Genomic DNA, 15411 nt, shown 5'->3' with positions numbered 1-15411 from the left:
GTCCCTCGCCCTCGCCCTGGCTGCGCTGTCCCCCTCACGCGCGGGATGGGTTTGAGGTTGCTCGGGGCGGGAGCTCCCGCGTGAGCAGACGGGGAGATGTTGTCCCCTGTGGGAGCGGGGACCCAGGCCTGCACGGGAACTGGGTCCCGCACCGCGGTAGGAGGGATTCCCAGGAGGAGAGCGGTAAGAAGTTCTCCCCCCCGGGACCTATTCACACCCCACCACGGAAAAATCCACTCAGCGGCCCGCGGGTGGGGTGCGCCACGCGGTGAGTAATCGCTCCGGCGGCCGCCGCCCGCCGACTCCAGGTAACGCCGGCTGCCCGGAGCGACGCATAGTTTGTCTTCCTTCTTTTGCGCAAAGAGCCTTCTCCGTGTTATTATTTTTGGCCATTGCTTGAGTTTCGGGACCCCTCCCGGCCCGGGCGCCTCATCTATCTCCTCCGGGTCCCCACCCGATGCGGATGCCTAGGAATAAAGAGTTACTGGCCTCCAAGGCTGCTGCGGATGGGGGTGCCTGAAATGAGAGTTAGGGGGTGCAGTTACCCACTTTGGGTCGCAGCCCCGCCCCCAGCTGCAGCGTCCAGGGAAGGGAACGCCTCCAAGTCCCCTTTTTTTGGAGTCCCTTAGAGGCCTGGATTCTCTCCCTAGGTCCTTAACCAATCAAGGGGGTAAAAGTGTCTGAGGGGGGCTCAGGAGCACCCACTTGTCTGCTCAAGATGGAAGCCCCACCCTCTCCTACTTAAATCTCCAGTTCAGACTCCAGACTGTCAAAAAACAAGATTGGGGGATGGGGGCCTATGGGGGCCCTGGGCGCCCCTGCCCCCTCTGAACTCTGAATGGAGAGGAGGGACAAAGAGAGACGCTGCCATTTACCAGGTCTTTTGTGCCTCAGTTTCTTTCTCTGCCCAATGGGCACCACCCAGCCTAAGGGCTTCCATGGGAAGACGCAAGGCAGCAGAAGTCTCTACAACCTTAGCACAGCACTGCAGGATCTCCTGGAGCAGAGGTGACCCCCCAGGCCTGCTTGTCCCCTCTGAAACATGGAGCCATCGTCCCACCTGCCAGGGGGCCCAGAGGGTTAAGTGGAGTTGGCAGTTCTTGGCTAGAATAGAGTTTTTAGGATGCTCGACACTTTTTCCCACAGCCCCTGTTTGCAGATGCTCTCTCTGTGGGTACAGACTCCTTACCCACTCCTCGGAGGACTTCAGGCTTCTGGAGCAAAATGTTGATTTTTTTCCCCCCCTCCATTTAAAGGGCTCCCCCATCCATCCAGGTGCTCAGGGCAGAGACCTAGAAGCGCGCGTGACAACTCTCTCCTTCCCTCATCCCTCAAGTCCAATTCATCAGCAAATCCTGTTGGCTCTGATTCCAAAACACATCCCCATTCTGAGACGCTGGACGCTGACCTCTTCCCAACCCATTCAGATCCAGACCCCACGGTCTCCCTCAGGGATCCTTCCCGGCCTCCTCCGGGACTTCCCTGCCTTTCTCTGCACACCAGGCACGGGGAGCTTTTAAAAGAAGAAAAGGCAGATCTTTGCCTTGCCTCCCTCTCCCCATCCTCTCCAATCCTCTTTCCCTCTCCTCTTCCCCCTCCTCTCCCTCATTCCACCCCAGCCACTGGAGCCCTGTTTCCCCAAACATACCAGGCTTGTTACTCTCAAAGGGCCTCTGCGAATTGGCTGTTCCCTCTGCGGGAATGCTGTTCCCCACATCTTCCCCAGTTAGCCCCCTTCTCTTCCACCAGGTCACAGGTCCAGTGTCACCTCCTCAGAGAGGCTCTCCACCCTTCCCCCAGCAGTCTCCCTCTCCTTCACTTTGTTTTATTGTTTTTGAAATACAACTCTTCCAAACACTTCATTCATTGTGCAACTGATTTTCTTGAGACTGTGGGCAGCCTTAGCCCCACTGGACCCCATGCTGGACCCAGTAAGGGCTAAAGGCGAAGCACTCACTAAATATTTGCAAAATGAAAGGATGGAGAATTCTCAGTCCCCTCTAAGCAGCAAGAAAACTCAGTCCCAGCAAGTCATGCTGCCTGGGGTCCCAGCCCGGCCCGCGCTCTCTGTCTGGCTGTGTAACCAACCCTAGCTGGTAGACATCCCTCTCGGTTCCTTACCGGTAGACGGGGAAGGACCGTTTCCAGTCCTGCCCAGCTCCACCATGGAGTGTGACCTCTGCCCTTGGGTAACCTTTACTCCACACCTTTGACTTCAGGGAAAGGGAGTTGACCCCAAGATGCAACCTTCCCAGCCCCTAGGGCCCCCAGCACTTTAACCCCTTCCTCCCTGGTTCCATCATCTCCTTGAGGACAAAAGGGAGCTCTCGTCAATGGAACTTCTGACAAATATTGACCCAAGTCCTTGAAGTTGGCTGGGAATGTCTAAACGGCAGATGGAGGGAGGGCCTTTCCTTGGGCTGGGGGAGGGACCCATCCTGAGTCCTGTACCCTCCACTCAAAGGTCACCTCTGGAGGAGAGGTATTAGGTTAGAGGCCCTCCATCCCTAGCTTCCTTGGGATTCCAAGGCCCTGAGGGTGCACCAGGGAGGGGCCAGTGGAAATGGAATCTTCAGGGTGCTGTGGGGACCCAGAGCCACTGGGAGGAGGAGGGCGGAGCTGCCTTTTCCATTCTGAGAGCTGGGTGCTCAGGGGCCCCCAGTATAGGATTAGCTTCCTGGTGCTCCAGGCGGGTGCTTCCAGGAACTAAGGGACAGTGAGGTTCTGGATGTCTGGTTCAAGGTCTGTGGCACAGGAAAGTGGGGTCTGGGTGTGCCCTAGGCTTTGTAATTTCTGCCCTGGAGGCTGAGCCTGGGGAGCAGGGATGCCTGGGTCCTCAGTTTAACGTACTCTGGACTTCAGGCCCTGGAGACCGGTCCTGGGGAATTGCAGACTTGCCCCAGGGAGGCCAGTTTCCCTGCCTGTCTGCACCCTGAGGAGCCTCTGGAGTCTGGGTCCCAGGAGGCACCAGCTGCTTGGGGGACGAGGGGCAGTCACATCCCTCCTTCCTCCCCCAACAACCCTCAGCAACCACCACCGGCGCCATGGTGCCCTGCCTCCTCCCCAGCCTGTACCCTGCTTGGAGGTGGGGGTCAGCAGGGTCGTGATGAGGGCGGCAAGGGACAAAGGGCGCTTGTCCGACGCCCGCCTTGACCTCGGCCGCTGTGGCTTCCCGGACGCCTGGCCTGCCGCTGATTCACGCCCAGGCCGGCCTCAGCGCCCCCCGCGCGCCGCCCCCGGCCAGGCCGCCCCGGGGGGTAGGAAGTTGGGGGGGGGGCGAGGGCGGCGCCGAGTCAACTTTCCCTCTTAAGCCCCGAAGGAATGTCGGCGGATTTCCTGAAACCCGACCCTGGCCGCCCGCCGGCCCGCCCGCCCCTCACCTGGACCGGCTCCCCCGGGAACAGCAGGAGGGGCGCGGGGGCTCACCTTGGGGGCCGGGGTCAAGTCCTCTTTCCGCTCACCCCCCCCAGCGGCCTCGCGCAGCGGAAAGGGGGGTGGGTGGGCGGCAATCGGCCTTTTTCCTTTCTCCCCTCGGGCAGCCTGGGCGATCGACCCACTCCTGCAGCCTCAGTTTCCCCTTCTGCAAAAGGGCGCGGGGTGTCCCTCCTCCCTGATGCGCTTTAAGCAATGCCTCTTAATGCCCAAAGGCCCCCCTCCCATCATTGGCAGGGCCCTGCCGGCTTTTCTTTGCTTCTTTCCCTGTCACCTGGACAGAACCACTTTGCAGTCTGAGCCTCATTTTCCTCATCCGTCGGAAAGGGCAACGCCACCAGTACCTATCTCATACGGTTGTTGCAAGAAAAAGTGTTTTGTTTGGAATGAATGAAGGCCGGTAATTGTGGAGGGGTTAGGCGCGCGGCGGGCCTCTGGAATTAACATGTGTGGGCTTGAATCTTGTCTTTGTCAACGCGTCCCGGAGCCTAAGTTTCCACCTGTGAAATGGGGGACAGTATTGATCATAACGCACAGGGCTGTTTCCCAAGGTGCCGGCCTGGCGCGCGGGTGGGTTAGAAGCCGGAGTTCCCCTGCTGGATTCTGGCGCAAACTGCGGGCTGGAGGCCCTCGCCGCCGGGTCGCAGCGGCCTAGCCTGGGAGGGGAGGGGAGGGGAGGCAAAGGGAGGGGAGAGGCGGGGCGGGGCGGGGGAGGGGCCGCGCCGGGATCCAGATGTTCGGGGTCCGCCAGGCACAGCCGCGCCTGATTAAGCCACGTGGGGGCCGGCCGGGGGCCTCAGAGATGAAAGCGCGGCCGCAGGCCGTTGGGGGTGGGGGGCGGGTGCGCCAGGCCCCCACCCCGGACCCCCTCCTCCCGGGCCGGAACCTGAGGCGCCCTCTGACCCGCGGACCCTGCGAGGCTGCCGGGCCGTCTGCGGGGGCGGAGCGTGTGGGGGACGCGCGGGCGGCGGCGCGGCACTGCAGGCACCTGCGCCAGGGATGCCAGCGAAAGCTGGGGCATCTTTGCAGAGCATCTAGGTTTAGAGGGGCGCCCCCATTCCCGTACCTGGCGGAGAAGAAGCTGGGTGGACACCGTAACCCGAGATTCGGCTCCTGGGGCTACAGCGCATCACCCGAGGGTGTGCTGGTTATGGAAGTCAGAAGTGTCGCTATTTGCCCCGAGTTTTCCCACGAGAATTAGACATTTTAGCAGCTCCCCCTCCCCTTGTTCCTGAGCCTACCTCTGGGTCCCCTCCCACTAAGGCCCGGCCCAGGGGGTCCCCAGCCTTGGGGAGGCAGGGCCAGATCCCCCAGGTGCCAAAGGGAGGCAAAGCTGAAGGAGCAAGGGAGGGGCTCAGAGGGCTTCCCGGAGGAGGTAAACTGCGCACAAGTTGCCGCCTCTCTCTGACCTGGGTGTCAAAGGCGAAGATGTCCGGCCTCAGCTGCCGGGTTCTGGGGCTCTCACCTTCCTCCCTCTCCGTTCCCTGGTTGGCCTCCAGCCCCACCGCCCTCCCTCCTCCTCCTCCACCAAGGAGCTCTTCTCCTCAGGGTCCTCGCTGACCCTCGTAGCCTGGACACCCCTTCCTCCTCTTTCCCGCGGGGTCGACTCACACCTTGCCTCCTCCAGCAGGCTCTCCCCAACACCCCTGGCGAATAGCCACCTCCATCCCACCCCCTATCTATTTCCTTTTGGCCCCTAGCGCCAGCAGAAATCCGCCGCCCGTGGGCACCAGGGAGGTGTCCTGGGAGCCCCGCGATGGGACAGACGGTGGGGGCCGCGATGCACCTGCCCCGCCCGACCCGCACCCCGCGGGTGCCGCAGCGCAGCTCCCCCGCCCGCTCTCCGCATCTCCCACCCCCCCTTCCCAGGCTGCTTCGCTCGGGTGACGTCAGCGCTCCGGTCCCCGCCGCAGCCGCTGCGTCCTCCGTGCCCGGCCGGAGCCGGAGTCCCCCGCGCCCCCCGCGTTCGGCCCAGCCATGGCTGCGGTGGCGCTGATGCCGCCGCTGCTGCTGCTGCTGGCATCTCCACCCGCGGCCTCCGCGCCGTCCGCCCGCGACCCCTTCGCTCCCCAGCTCGGGGACACGCAGAACTGCCAGCTGCGGTGCCGCGACAGCGACCTCGGCCCGCGGCCCTCGCAGGTGAGGCGCTTGAGGGACCAGGTGCCAGCCGGGGTACGCGGGATCTCTCCGAAAGGGGAGGGGTTGGGATGGCTTCTCTTGGATGACAGCAGGAGACTGGGGGAGGGTCTCTGGGGAGGGACGGGTCGGGAATGGGGATGTCCCTCCAGTGGGGGACGGGCTGGGGGGGTCCCTCCGATGGGGGAGGGCTTGGAGATGCAGGTCCCTGCGATAAGGGCTGATACCACCTCCCGGGCTCCCTCTGCACTCTGCTGGGCAAGGACCCTCTAGCACCCAACCCCCAGCTCCCTCAGGCCTGACGGTCCCCCCTCCCCCCGTCTCCCTCCTCTCCCTCCTCTACATCCTCTTCCCTCCCCACTCAGAGCTACCAGCCCCTACTCATACCACCACTCCCCAGGATTCAATCCTGATCCGAGTGTGACCTAAACCGCCTCCTATGAGCCTCTCCCCCCTCCTCTGAGCCTCCCCCATCCTCTAAGCCTGAGCCTCTCCCCCCTCCTCTGAGCCTCCCCCTCCTCCTCCAGGTCTGAGACTCCTTCTCCATCTCCCCCCTCCTCCCTGGAGCCTGGGGAGGAAGGCTCATTTCTCTCCACCTTCACTGTCCATTTCTCTTCTCAAGCTCCCTCCCCATCTCCCTCCTCAGAGCCTCCCCTAATATCTGTAGCCTCCCCCAACTTCATCTGCATCTGGCTAGATTTGGTGGGAAGTCGGAAAACCCTCCCCTGCCTCTCCTGAAAGGCTCCGGTCCACCCGCTCCTGCCCCTCCCCATGTCCTGAGTTCCGTGTCCCCCACACTCCAGGCGGGGCTGGAGGGCGCCTCCGAGTCTCCCTATGACAGAGCTGTTCTGATCAGCGCTTGTGAGCGTGGCTGCCGCCTCTTCTCCATCTGCCGATTCGTAGCCAAGAGCTCCAAACCCAATGCCACCCAGACTGAGTGTGAAGCAGGTGAGGGCCCGCCGGCAGGGTGGGCCAGGGTGGGGAGCGGTGGCCTGGGAGGGCCATCCCCAGTCATGCCCTCCCACCTCCCACAGCCTGCGTGGAAGCCTATGTGAAGGAGACAGAACAGCAAGCTTGCAGCCACGGCTGCTGGAGCCAGTCCCCTGAGCCGGAGCCTGAGCCGGAGCAGAAGGTGGGCCTCCTACTGGGGCCTGGGGCCCCTTTTCCTGCGACCCCACCCACTTTGCCCCATGGGAAATCTGCATTCAGGTCCAGAGGCTCTGCCAGGCTCTGCGTTGTGTCCCAGGCCTTCAGGGTGACCTCGATCCAGCCCTGGCACGTCTCCAGCCTGAGCTGCCGTCTCTGTGACATGCACAGTGTCCCCCATGCCCCACCACCTTTTCAGGCGTAAGTGGCGGAAAACTGCCCTGTTTTATCAAACATCTCTCCTGGTTCAGGCCTGACTTCGACCTGTCCCAAATGTCTTGTGTCACTTGGAGACACAAGGGACACTGTCACCCCCATTTAGGGCCCGGGGGCAATCTCCCAGGTCACACACATTTAGGGCTGTGCAAGGGGCAAGACTTGAAGCCACCAGGGCTGTGGCCACGCCTCACCTCACTCATCTTCGGCGCCCCCAGAGCTGCCAGGTGCTGGTCTAAGCCCTTCCCCTGGGATGAGCTGGTGGTCACTGTCACCTTGGAGGGACTCCGAACCACAGCACACACCGCCTTGTGGAAGAAACAATAATGGCTCATCTGTAGCCCTCCAAGCGGTGCCGCATCAGGGGAAACCGAGGCACAGAAAGTCATGTAGCATAGCCAGAGATCCAGGGACTGGGACTCCCCAGAAAGCCCTTTCCCCTCTTCCCCTATTTTCCTCCACCCCTTCCAGACTTTTGCTGCTGTTCAGAAGCGCTCACTGCACTGTCACACTTCCCATTCAGAGCTCCCTACTTTTTTTTTTTTTTTTTTTTTGAGACGGAGTTTCGCTTGTTACCCAGGCTGGAGTGCAATGGCGCGATCTCGGCTCACCGCAACCTCCGGCTCCCGGGTTCAGGCAATTCTCCTGCCTCAGCCTCCTGAGTAGCTGGGATTACAGGCACGTGCCACCACGCCCAGCTAGTTTTTTGTATTTTTAGTAGAGACGGGGTTTCACCATGTTGACCAGGATGGCCTCGATCTCTCGACCTCGTGATCCACCCGCCTCGGCCTCCCAAAGTGCTGGGATTACAGGCTTGAGCCACCGCGCCCGGCCCTTTTTTTGTTTTTTTATTTTTTATTTTTTGAGATGGAGTCTCGCTCTGTCACCCAGGCTGGAGTGCAGTGGCACAATCTCGGCTCACTGCAGCCTCCGCCTCCCGGGTTCAAGCGGTTTCTCCTGCCTCAGCTTTCCTTTCAGCTGGGATTACAGGCACCTGCCACTACCATAGCAAATTTTTGTATTTTTCGGAGAGTGGGGGCTTCGTCATGTTGGCCAGGCTGGTCTTCAACTCCTGACCTCAAGTAATCCTCCCGCCTTAGTCTCCCAAAGTGCTGGGATTACAAGCATGAGCCACCGTGCCCAGCCATCAGAACTCCATTGATGCTGTCAAATAAGAATAGTGAAGATTATGAGATTTTCAGTAATAGTGCCTGTGCCATACCAGGCGCTTGGCAGACATCCTCTAGTTGAAATTTCATGGCTACTCCATGAAGAAAAACAATCACCCCCATTTTAGGGCTCAGAGAGCACAATCCACTTCCCTAAGGGGACACAGGAAGCCAAATGCCACGCTGAGATCTGTGTTCACTATAAGACATCCTATTGGCCCAAATCACTTCGCCACATCCAATCCAAGTGAATTCTCTCAGCTCCCCTCCTATTCGTTTATTTATTCATTTATTTATTTGAGATGGAGTCTTGATCTTACACCCAGGCTGGAGTGCAGGGATGCGATCTTGACTCACTGAAACCTTTGCCTCCTGGGTTCCAGCAAATCTCCTGCCTCGGCCTCTCGAGTAGCTGAGATGACGAACATGCGCCACCACACCCAGCTAATTTTTGTATTTTTAGTAGAGAGGGTTTCACCATGTTGTCCCAGCTGGTCTCAAACTTCTGGCCTCAAGCGATCTGCCTGCCTCGGCTTCCCAAAATGCTCGGATGACAGGCACGTACCAGTGCGCCCTGCCCCCTCCCATTCATTGGTTAATCCCGTTTTTGGTGCCACCTTTGTGTCTTGGAACTTTTTTCGCCAGAGAAAGGTCCTGGAAGCTCCAAATGGGGCCCTCTCCCTCCTGGACTTGTTTTCCACCCTCTGCAATGACCTCGTCAACTCAGCCCAGGGATTTGTCTCCTCCACCTGGACATATTACTTGCAGACTGACAATGGGAAGGTAGTGGTGTTTCAGGTGAGACCCCCGACAGGGGCCACACCAGAGTGGCAGATGGGCGGGCAGGATAAGACGCTGTGATGCATTGGCTCTTGGCTCATGAGATGCAAAGTCCACAGTGGGTGAGCTTCAGGCACAGCTGGATCCAGGGGCTCAGTGTCTCACTCCATGCCTTGACTCTGCTTTCTTCTGTGGTGGCTTCATTCCCAGGCATTTACTTCCCCTTGGCAGTAAGGTGGAGGTCAGAGGCTCTAGGTTACAACTCCTCTGTTTTTTCTTTGTTTGTTTTGTTTTTTTAGGTGGACTCTCACTTTTGTCACCCAGGCTGGAGTGCAGTGGTGTGATCTCAGCTCACTGTAACCTCCGCCTCCCGGGTTCAAGCGATTCTTCTGCTCAGCCTCCCGAGTAGCTGGGATTACAGGCATGCGCCATCATGCCCAGCTAATTTTTGTATTTTTAGTAGAGATGGGGTTTTGCTGTGTTGGCCAGGCTGGTCTTGATCTCCTGACCTCAGGTGATCAACCCGCCTTGGCCTCCCAAAGTGCTGGGATTAAAGGCATGAGCCACTGTGCCCAGTCCCCCCACTGAGGTGTTTTTTTGTTTTTGTTTTTTGGTTTGTTTGTTTGTTTGTTTGTTTGGAGATGGAGTCTTGCTCTGTTGCCCAGGCTGGAGTGCAGTGGTGCGATCTCAGCTCACTACAACCTCCACCTCCCAGATTCAAGTGATTCTCCTGCCTCAGCCTCCCAAGTAGCTGGGACTACAGCTGTGTGCCACCATGCCTGGCTAATTTTTGTTTTGTTTTGTTTTGGTTTTTGAGATCGAGTCTTGCTCTGTCGCCAGGCTGGAGTGCAGTGGCACAATCCCGGCTCACTGTAGTCTCCGCCTCCTGGGTTCAAGCGATTCTTCCACCTCAGCCTCCTGAGTAGCTGGGACCACAGGCACACACGACCATGCCTAGCTAATTTTTTGTATTTTTAGTAGAGACGGGGTTTAACCATGTTGGCCAGGATGATCTCGATCTCTTGACCTCGTGATCCACCCACCTTGGCCTCCCAAAGTGCTGGGATTACAGGTTTGAGCCACCGCGCCTGGCCAATTTTTGTATTTTTAGTAGAGACGGGGTTTCACCATGTTAGCCAGGCTGGTCTCAAACTCCCGACCTCAGGTAATCCCCCTGCCTCAGCCTCCTAAAGTGCTGGGGTTACAGGTGTGAGCCACCGTGCTTGACCAACCCTCTGGGATTTTAACTGCGCTAGGATTGACTCTGGTTGACCCTGGCTGGATCATATGACCATCTCTCAGCCAATTCACTGGCTTGGTCTGGATGATGTTCCTACTTCCGGAGCTAAACGATGGGGCTGAGGCAGATGGAAGAGCCCATGAAAGCAGAAAACAGCATCCCTGACACCAAGCCCACAGCCCATGGGATAGTGTCCTCCCTACCGGGCCCCCAGGGGAACTGGGTATCAGTTGGGCATGGGACATGGCAGTCACAGAGGGCCTGCCTAGGCCCAGGGCTGCTGTCCTTACAGGCTTCTCTGTGCTGTCTTGTTCTTGACCCAGACCCAGCCCGTAGTGGAGAGCCTCGGCTTCCAGGGGGGCCGTCTGCAGCGCGTGGAGGTGACCTGGCGAGGCTCCCACCCTGAAGCCCTGGAGGTGCACGTGGGTAAGGTGCAACCTAGACCAGTGTTCCTTCCATGGGTGGCCCCACTGCCGTGAGGAGTCCGCCTGGCAAACAGACCCGCCAGGATTGGGATCTCCATCTCTCAAGTCCTGGGTTTCGTGGTTCATCTCCCAGGGTTCTGTGGCCCATATCCCAGGGATCGGTGGTCCATCCCCCGAGGTTCCGTGGTCCATCTCCCAGGGATCGGTGGTCCATCCCCTGAGGTTCCGTGGTCCATCCCCCGAGGTTCCGTGGCCCATCTCCCAGGGATCGGTGGTCCATCCCCCGAGGTTCCGTGGTCCATCTCCCAGGGATCTGTGGTCCATTCCCTGAGGTTCCGTGGTCCATCTCCCAAGGTTCCGTGGTCCATCTCCCAGGGATCGGTGGTCCATCCCCCGAGGTTCTGTGGTCCATATCCCAGGGATCGGTGGTCCATCCCCCGAGGTTCCGTGGTCCATCTCCCAAGGGTCTGTGGTCCATCCTCCAAGGTTCCGTGCCCCACGTCTCAGGGTTCCATGATCCATCTCCCAGGAATTTGTTGTCCACCTCCCAATGTTCTGTGGTCCACCTCCCCGGTTTCTGCAGTCTATATCTCAGGGTTCCGTGGCCCATCTCCCAGGGATCTGTGGTCCATGTCTCAGGGTTCTGTGGTCCATCTCCCAGGGTTCTATAATCTATCTCTCAGGGTTCCATGGACCCTCTAAGCCTGTGGCGTTCCGGTGTCTCTGCCCTGCCTCCCCAGCACCCGTCTGCCAAGACCCTCCCGAGTTTTATGAGCAAAAGTTGCATTTTTTTCCCAGAGTTGTTTGCATAATCTCTCTTTACAAAATCCTTACACAAACTCTATGTTAAAAAAGAGTCGTGGGACCAAAGCGGTTTTTTTTTTTCTGCTCTGCAACCACGCCACAGTTTTCACGATTATAGGGCACCCTCAGATGATCTTAACTATAGCCTGTTACCACCTAAACTCTGCTTTTATTTTACTACACCGTAGTTTGGATATAATCCGTGGCACAAATCTCAGTGTATAAAAAGCAAAGCTACCTTGTAATCATTTAACTATAAGTAACACAAGTCTGCCCCTGGCCATCTCGTCCCAAAGCCCATCTCCCAGGGTTCCGTGGTCCCTCTCTCAGCGTTCTGTGGCCCATCTCCCGGGGTTCCGTGGTCCCTCTCTCAGCGTTCTGTGGCCCATCTCCCGGGGTTCCGTGGTCCCTCTCTCAGCGTTCTGTGGCCGGGGTTCCGTGGTCCCCCTCTCAGCATTCTGTGGCCCGTCTCCCAGGGTTCCGTGGTCCCTCTCTCAGCGTTCTGTGGCCCATCTCCCGGGGTTCTGTGGTCCCCCTCTCAGCGTTCTGTGGCCCGTCCCCCGGGGTTCCGTGGTCCCTCTCTCAGCATTCTGTGGCCCATCTCCCAGGGTTCCGTGGTCCCTCTCTCAGCGTTCTGTGGCCCATCTCCCAGGGTTCCGTGGTCCCCCTCTCAGCGTTCTGTGGCCCATCTCCCAGGGTTCCGTGGTCCCCCTCTCAGCATTCTGTGGCCCATCTCCCGGGGTTCCGTGGTCCCTCTCTCAGCATTCTGTGGCCCATCTCCCAGGGTTCCGTGGTCCCTCTCTCAGCGTTCTGTGGCCCATCTCCCAGGGTTCTGTGGTCCCCCTCTCAGCATTCTGTGGCCCATCTCCCAGGGTTCCGTGGTCCCTTCCCAAGGTTCTGTGGCCCATCCCCCAGGGCTCTGATCTCCATCCCAGGACTCCATGCCCCAGGCCCTGACCTCCTCCCTCCTGGTCATGGCGATTATGACCTCTTGGCAAAGACGTGGTGGTGACTGAGTGGTAGGTGATCTCTCAGACCCTGTAGGTCCCCTGGACAAGGTAAGGAAGGCCAAGATCCGGGTCAAGACCAGCAGCAAGGCCAAGGTGGATTCTGAAGAGCCGCAGGACAATGACTTCCTCAGCTGCATGTCCCGGTGGGTGGCGGGACCCTGGGGGCGGAAGGGGGCGGGACTGGAGGTGTGGGTCTCCCTGGACCCAGCCCGGGGAACTGAATGGTGCCTGTGGGTGGGGCAGGCGCTCGGGACTGCCTCGATGGGTCCTGGCCTGCTGCCTCTTCCTGTCCGTGCTGGCGATGCTGTGGCTGAGCTGCTCCACCGTGGTGACCGCGCCTGGCCAGTACCTCAAGTTCCAGGTGGGTGTGATCTGTGAACGGCGCTGGGCTGAGGTGGGGGTGGAGGCAGAGAGAGCTGCTTGCTGGTCCTGGATTTGGCCTCCCGCTCCCACAGAGGTCAGGACCTCAGGCTTCTTTTTCCTTCTTTTTCCATATATATACATGTAATTTTTAAAAATTTTGAGACAGGGTGTCACTCTTTCACCCAGGCTGGAGTGCAGTGGCGCAATCACGGCTCACTGCGGCCTCGGCCTCCCTGGCTCAAGCAATCCTCCTGCCTCAGCCTCCTGAATAGCTGGAGCCACAGGCATGTGCCATCATGCCCAGCTAAGTTTTGTATTCTTTGTAGAGATGGGAGTCTTGCCATGTTGCCCCGGCTGGTCTTGAACTCCTGGGCTCAATCGATCCACCCGCCTTGCCCCCCCAAAGTGCTGTGATTACAGGCGTGAGCCACCGCACTTGGTCAGGACCTCAGACTTGCTGCGTGACTTGGGGCCAGTTTCTTCACTGGCCTTCGAATTGGCGGGAAGAACATCTGTTAGTTGGGGCGACATGAAGTCAGAGGTGGCCTCACCTCTGTGGTGCCCAGAGCCTGGACAACGTAGTGAAACCTCGTCTCTACAAATCTTTCAAAATTAGCCTGGCTGGGTGCAGTGGCTCACGCCTATAATCCCAGCACTGTGGGAGGCCAAGGTGGGCGGATCACAAGGTCAGAAGTATGAGACCATCCTGGCCAACATGGTGAAACCCCGTCTCTACTAAAAATACAAAAATTAGCAGGTTGTGGTGGCGTGTGCCTGTAATCCCAGCTACTCAGGAGGCTGAGGCAGGAGAATTACTTGAACCCAGGAGGCGGAGGTTGCAGTGAGCTGAGATCGCACAGCTGCACTCCAGCCTGGGTGACAGAGCAAGACTACGTCTCAAAAAAAGAAAAAAACATTAGCTGGACATGAAGGTACATGTCTGTGATCCCAGATACTTGGGAAGCTGAGGTGGGAGGATCACTTGAACCCAGGAGTTCGAGGCTGCAGTGAGCTGTGATGGTCCCACTTGCACTTAAACTTGGACAACAGAGTGAGACCCCACCTCAAAAAAAAAGGCCCAGTGTGGTGGCTCACACCTGTAATCCCAGCACTTTGGGAGGCTGAGGCGGGCAGATCACTTGAGGTCAGAAGTTTGAGACCAGCCTGGCCAGCATGGTGAAAGCCCGTCTCTACTAATAATACAATAATTAGCCAGGTGTGGTGGTGGGCATGTGTAGTCCCAGCTACTTGGGAGGCTGAGGCAGGAGAATCGCTTGAACCTGACAGGCGGATGTTACGGGTGAGCCGAGATTGTGCCACTGCACTCCAGCCTGGGTAACAAGAGCGAAATGACTTTGGGAGGCCGAGGAGGGTGATCACTTGAGGTCGGGAGATTGAGACCATCCCGGTCAACATGGTGAAACCCCGTGTCTACTAAAAATACAAAAATTAGCTGGGCGTGGTGGCGCGTGCCTGTAATCCCAGCTACTCGGGAGGCTGAGAAAGGAGAATCGCTTGAACCCAGGAGTTGGAGATTGCAGTGAGCAGAGATCACGCCATTACACACCAGCGTGGGGGACAGGGAGAGACTCCATCTCAGGAAAAAAAAACATCAGAGCTGGGAAGGAGACTCTCGTCAGGGTTGGGTGTTCAGCCTCAGTCCCACCCTCCTCCCCTCCCTCCTCCCCTCCCTCCTCCCCTCCCTCCTCCCCTCCCTCCTCCCCTCCCTCCTCCGCTCCCTCCTCCGCTCCCTCCTCCCCTCCCTCCTCCCCTCCCTCCTCCCCTCTCTTCCCGCAGCCTCTGACCCTGGAGCAGCACAAGGGTTTCATGATGGAGCCGGACTGGCCCCTGTACCCTCCGCCGTCGCACGCCTGTGAGGACAGCCCGCCACCCTACAAGCTGAAGCTGGACCTGACCAAGCTGTAGGCCTCCACTGGCCACATCGTTGCCAATCGTAGGGGCCCCCGGGCCTCACTTGCCCTGAGCCCAGAGTCCAAGGCCAGGGTGGGACCAGCCTTGGCCTCCTCCACCCCCAAATCCTTCCTCTCCTCCCAGCCCCGTCCCTGGCCCCACGGAGTCCTGGGGACACAGTGCCCCAGCTGGGAGGAGGGCGGGATGGGGCGCCGGGTCCTCCTTGTCCCCACTTTCTCGGGGGCTTGCTACTTTTCGTCTTCTATTGTGTGGCTTTCTGAGTGTTTGAACCCCAGTCCCGTGTCGCCTTCCTTTTCCCTTCTCTCTCCCCTCTCTGCAGGGGCTGAGGCCGAGGGGGAGCTGCGTCTTGCTAGGGCTTCCCACTTCTCTCCATCCTGGTCTCTGGAGACCCAGCTTCCCCGAGATGGGGCGTGGGCAGCTCCATCAGAGTGTCCCTGAGGCTCGTCCAGGGCTGGGGAGAAATAAACCGTGTATGTAAAAGAGTCTCAGGCTGAGCCTGTTCTGCTCTGTTCAGTTATCTGTCTGCCCTTGGGGTGTGGCCCACGCATGACCAGGACCCCTGCCCAGCAGGCCCTTTCTGACATGGGAAAGTCCCGGAAACCCTGGTGGCACCAGGGACTCAAAGTAGCTGCCTCTCGGAAGGACACTCCCTCTGCTCCAGCCCAGGTCACACTCCCCGCTAGAGATGTCCCTGGAAAGGTGGCTTGTGGCCAGGGGCAGAGGTTCATGCCTGTAATGACAGCACTTTAGGAGACCGA

The 15411-nt window shown here is 59.0% G+C and overlaps 1 protein-coding gene across 1 annotated transcript; it reads left to right on the top strand.

Moving 5' to 3' along the window:
- Positions 1 to 5303: 5303 nt before the first annotated feature.
- TMEM59L (transmembrane protein 59 like) lies at positions 5304 to 15136 on the top strand. Its single transcript, XM_039466837.2, has 8 exons — positions 5304 to 5571; positions 6372 to 6516; positions 6603 to 6700; positions 8745 to 8897; positions 10443 to 10545; positions 12384 to 12501; positions 12602 to 12719; positions 14519 to 15136. The coding sequence occupies exons 1-8, from the start codon at positions 5410 to 5412 to the stop codon at positions 14645 to 14647; spliced, it is 1026 nt and encodes a 341-aa protein (XP_039322771.1). The 5' UTR covers positions 5304 to 5409; the 3' UTR covers positions 14648 to 15136.
- The last annotated feature ends 275 nt before the right edge of the window (positions 15137 to 15411 follow it).

The sequence above is a fragment of the Saimiri boliviensis genome, chromosome 14 (assembly GCF_048565385.1).
Source record: "Saimiri boliviensis isolate mSaiBol1 chromosome 14, mSaiBol1.pri, whole genome shotgun sequence".
NCBI lineage: Eukaryota > Metazoa > Chordata > Mammalia > Primates > Cebidae > Saimiri > Saimiri boliviensis.
The sequence above is the reverse complement of the archived record's forward strand: the minus strand, read 5'-3'. Positions and strand labels throughout refer to the sequence as shown.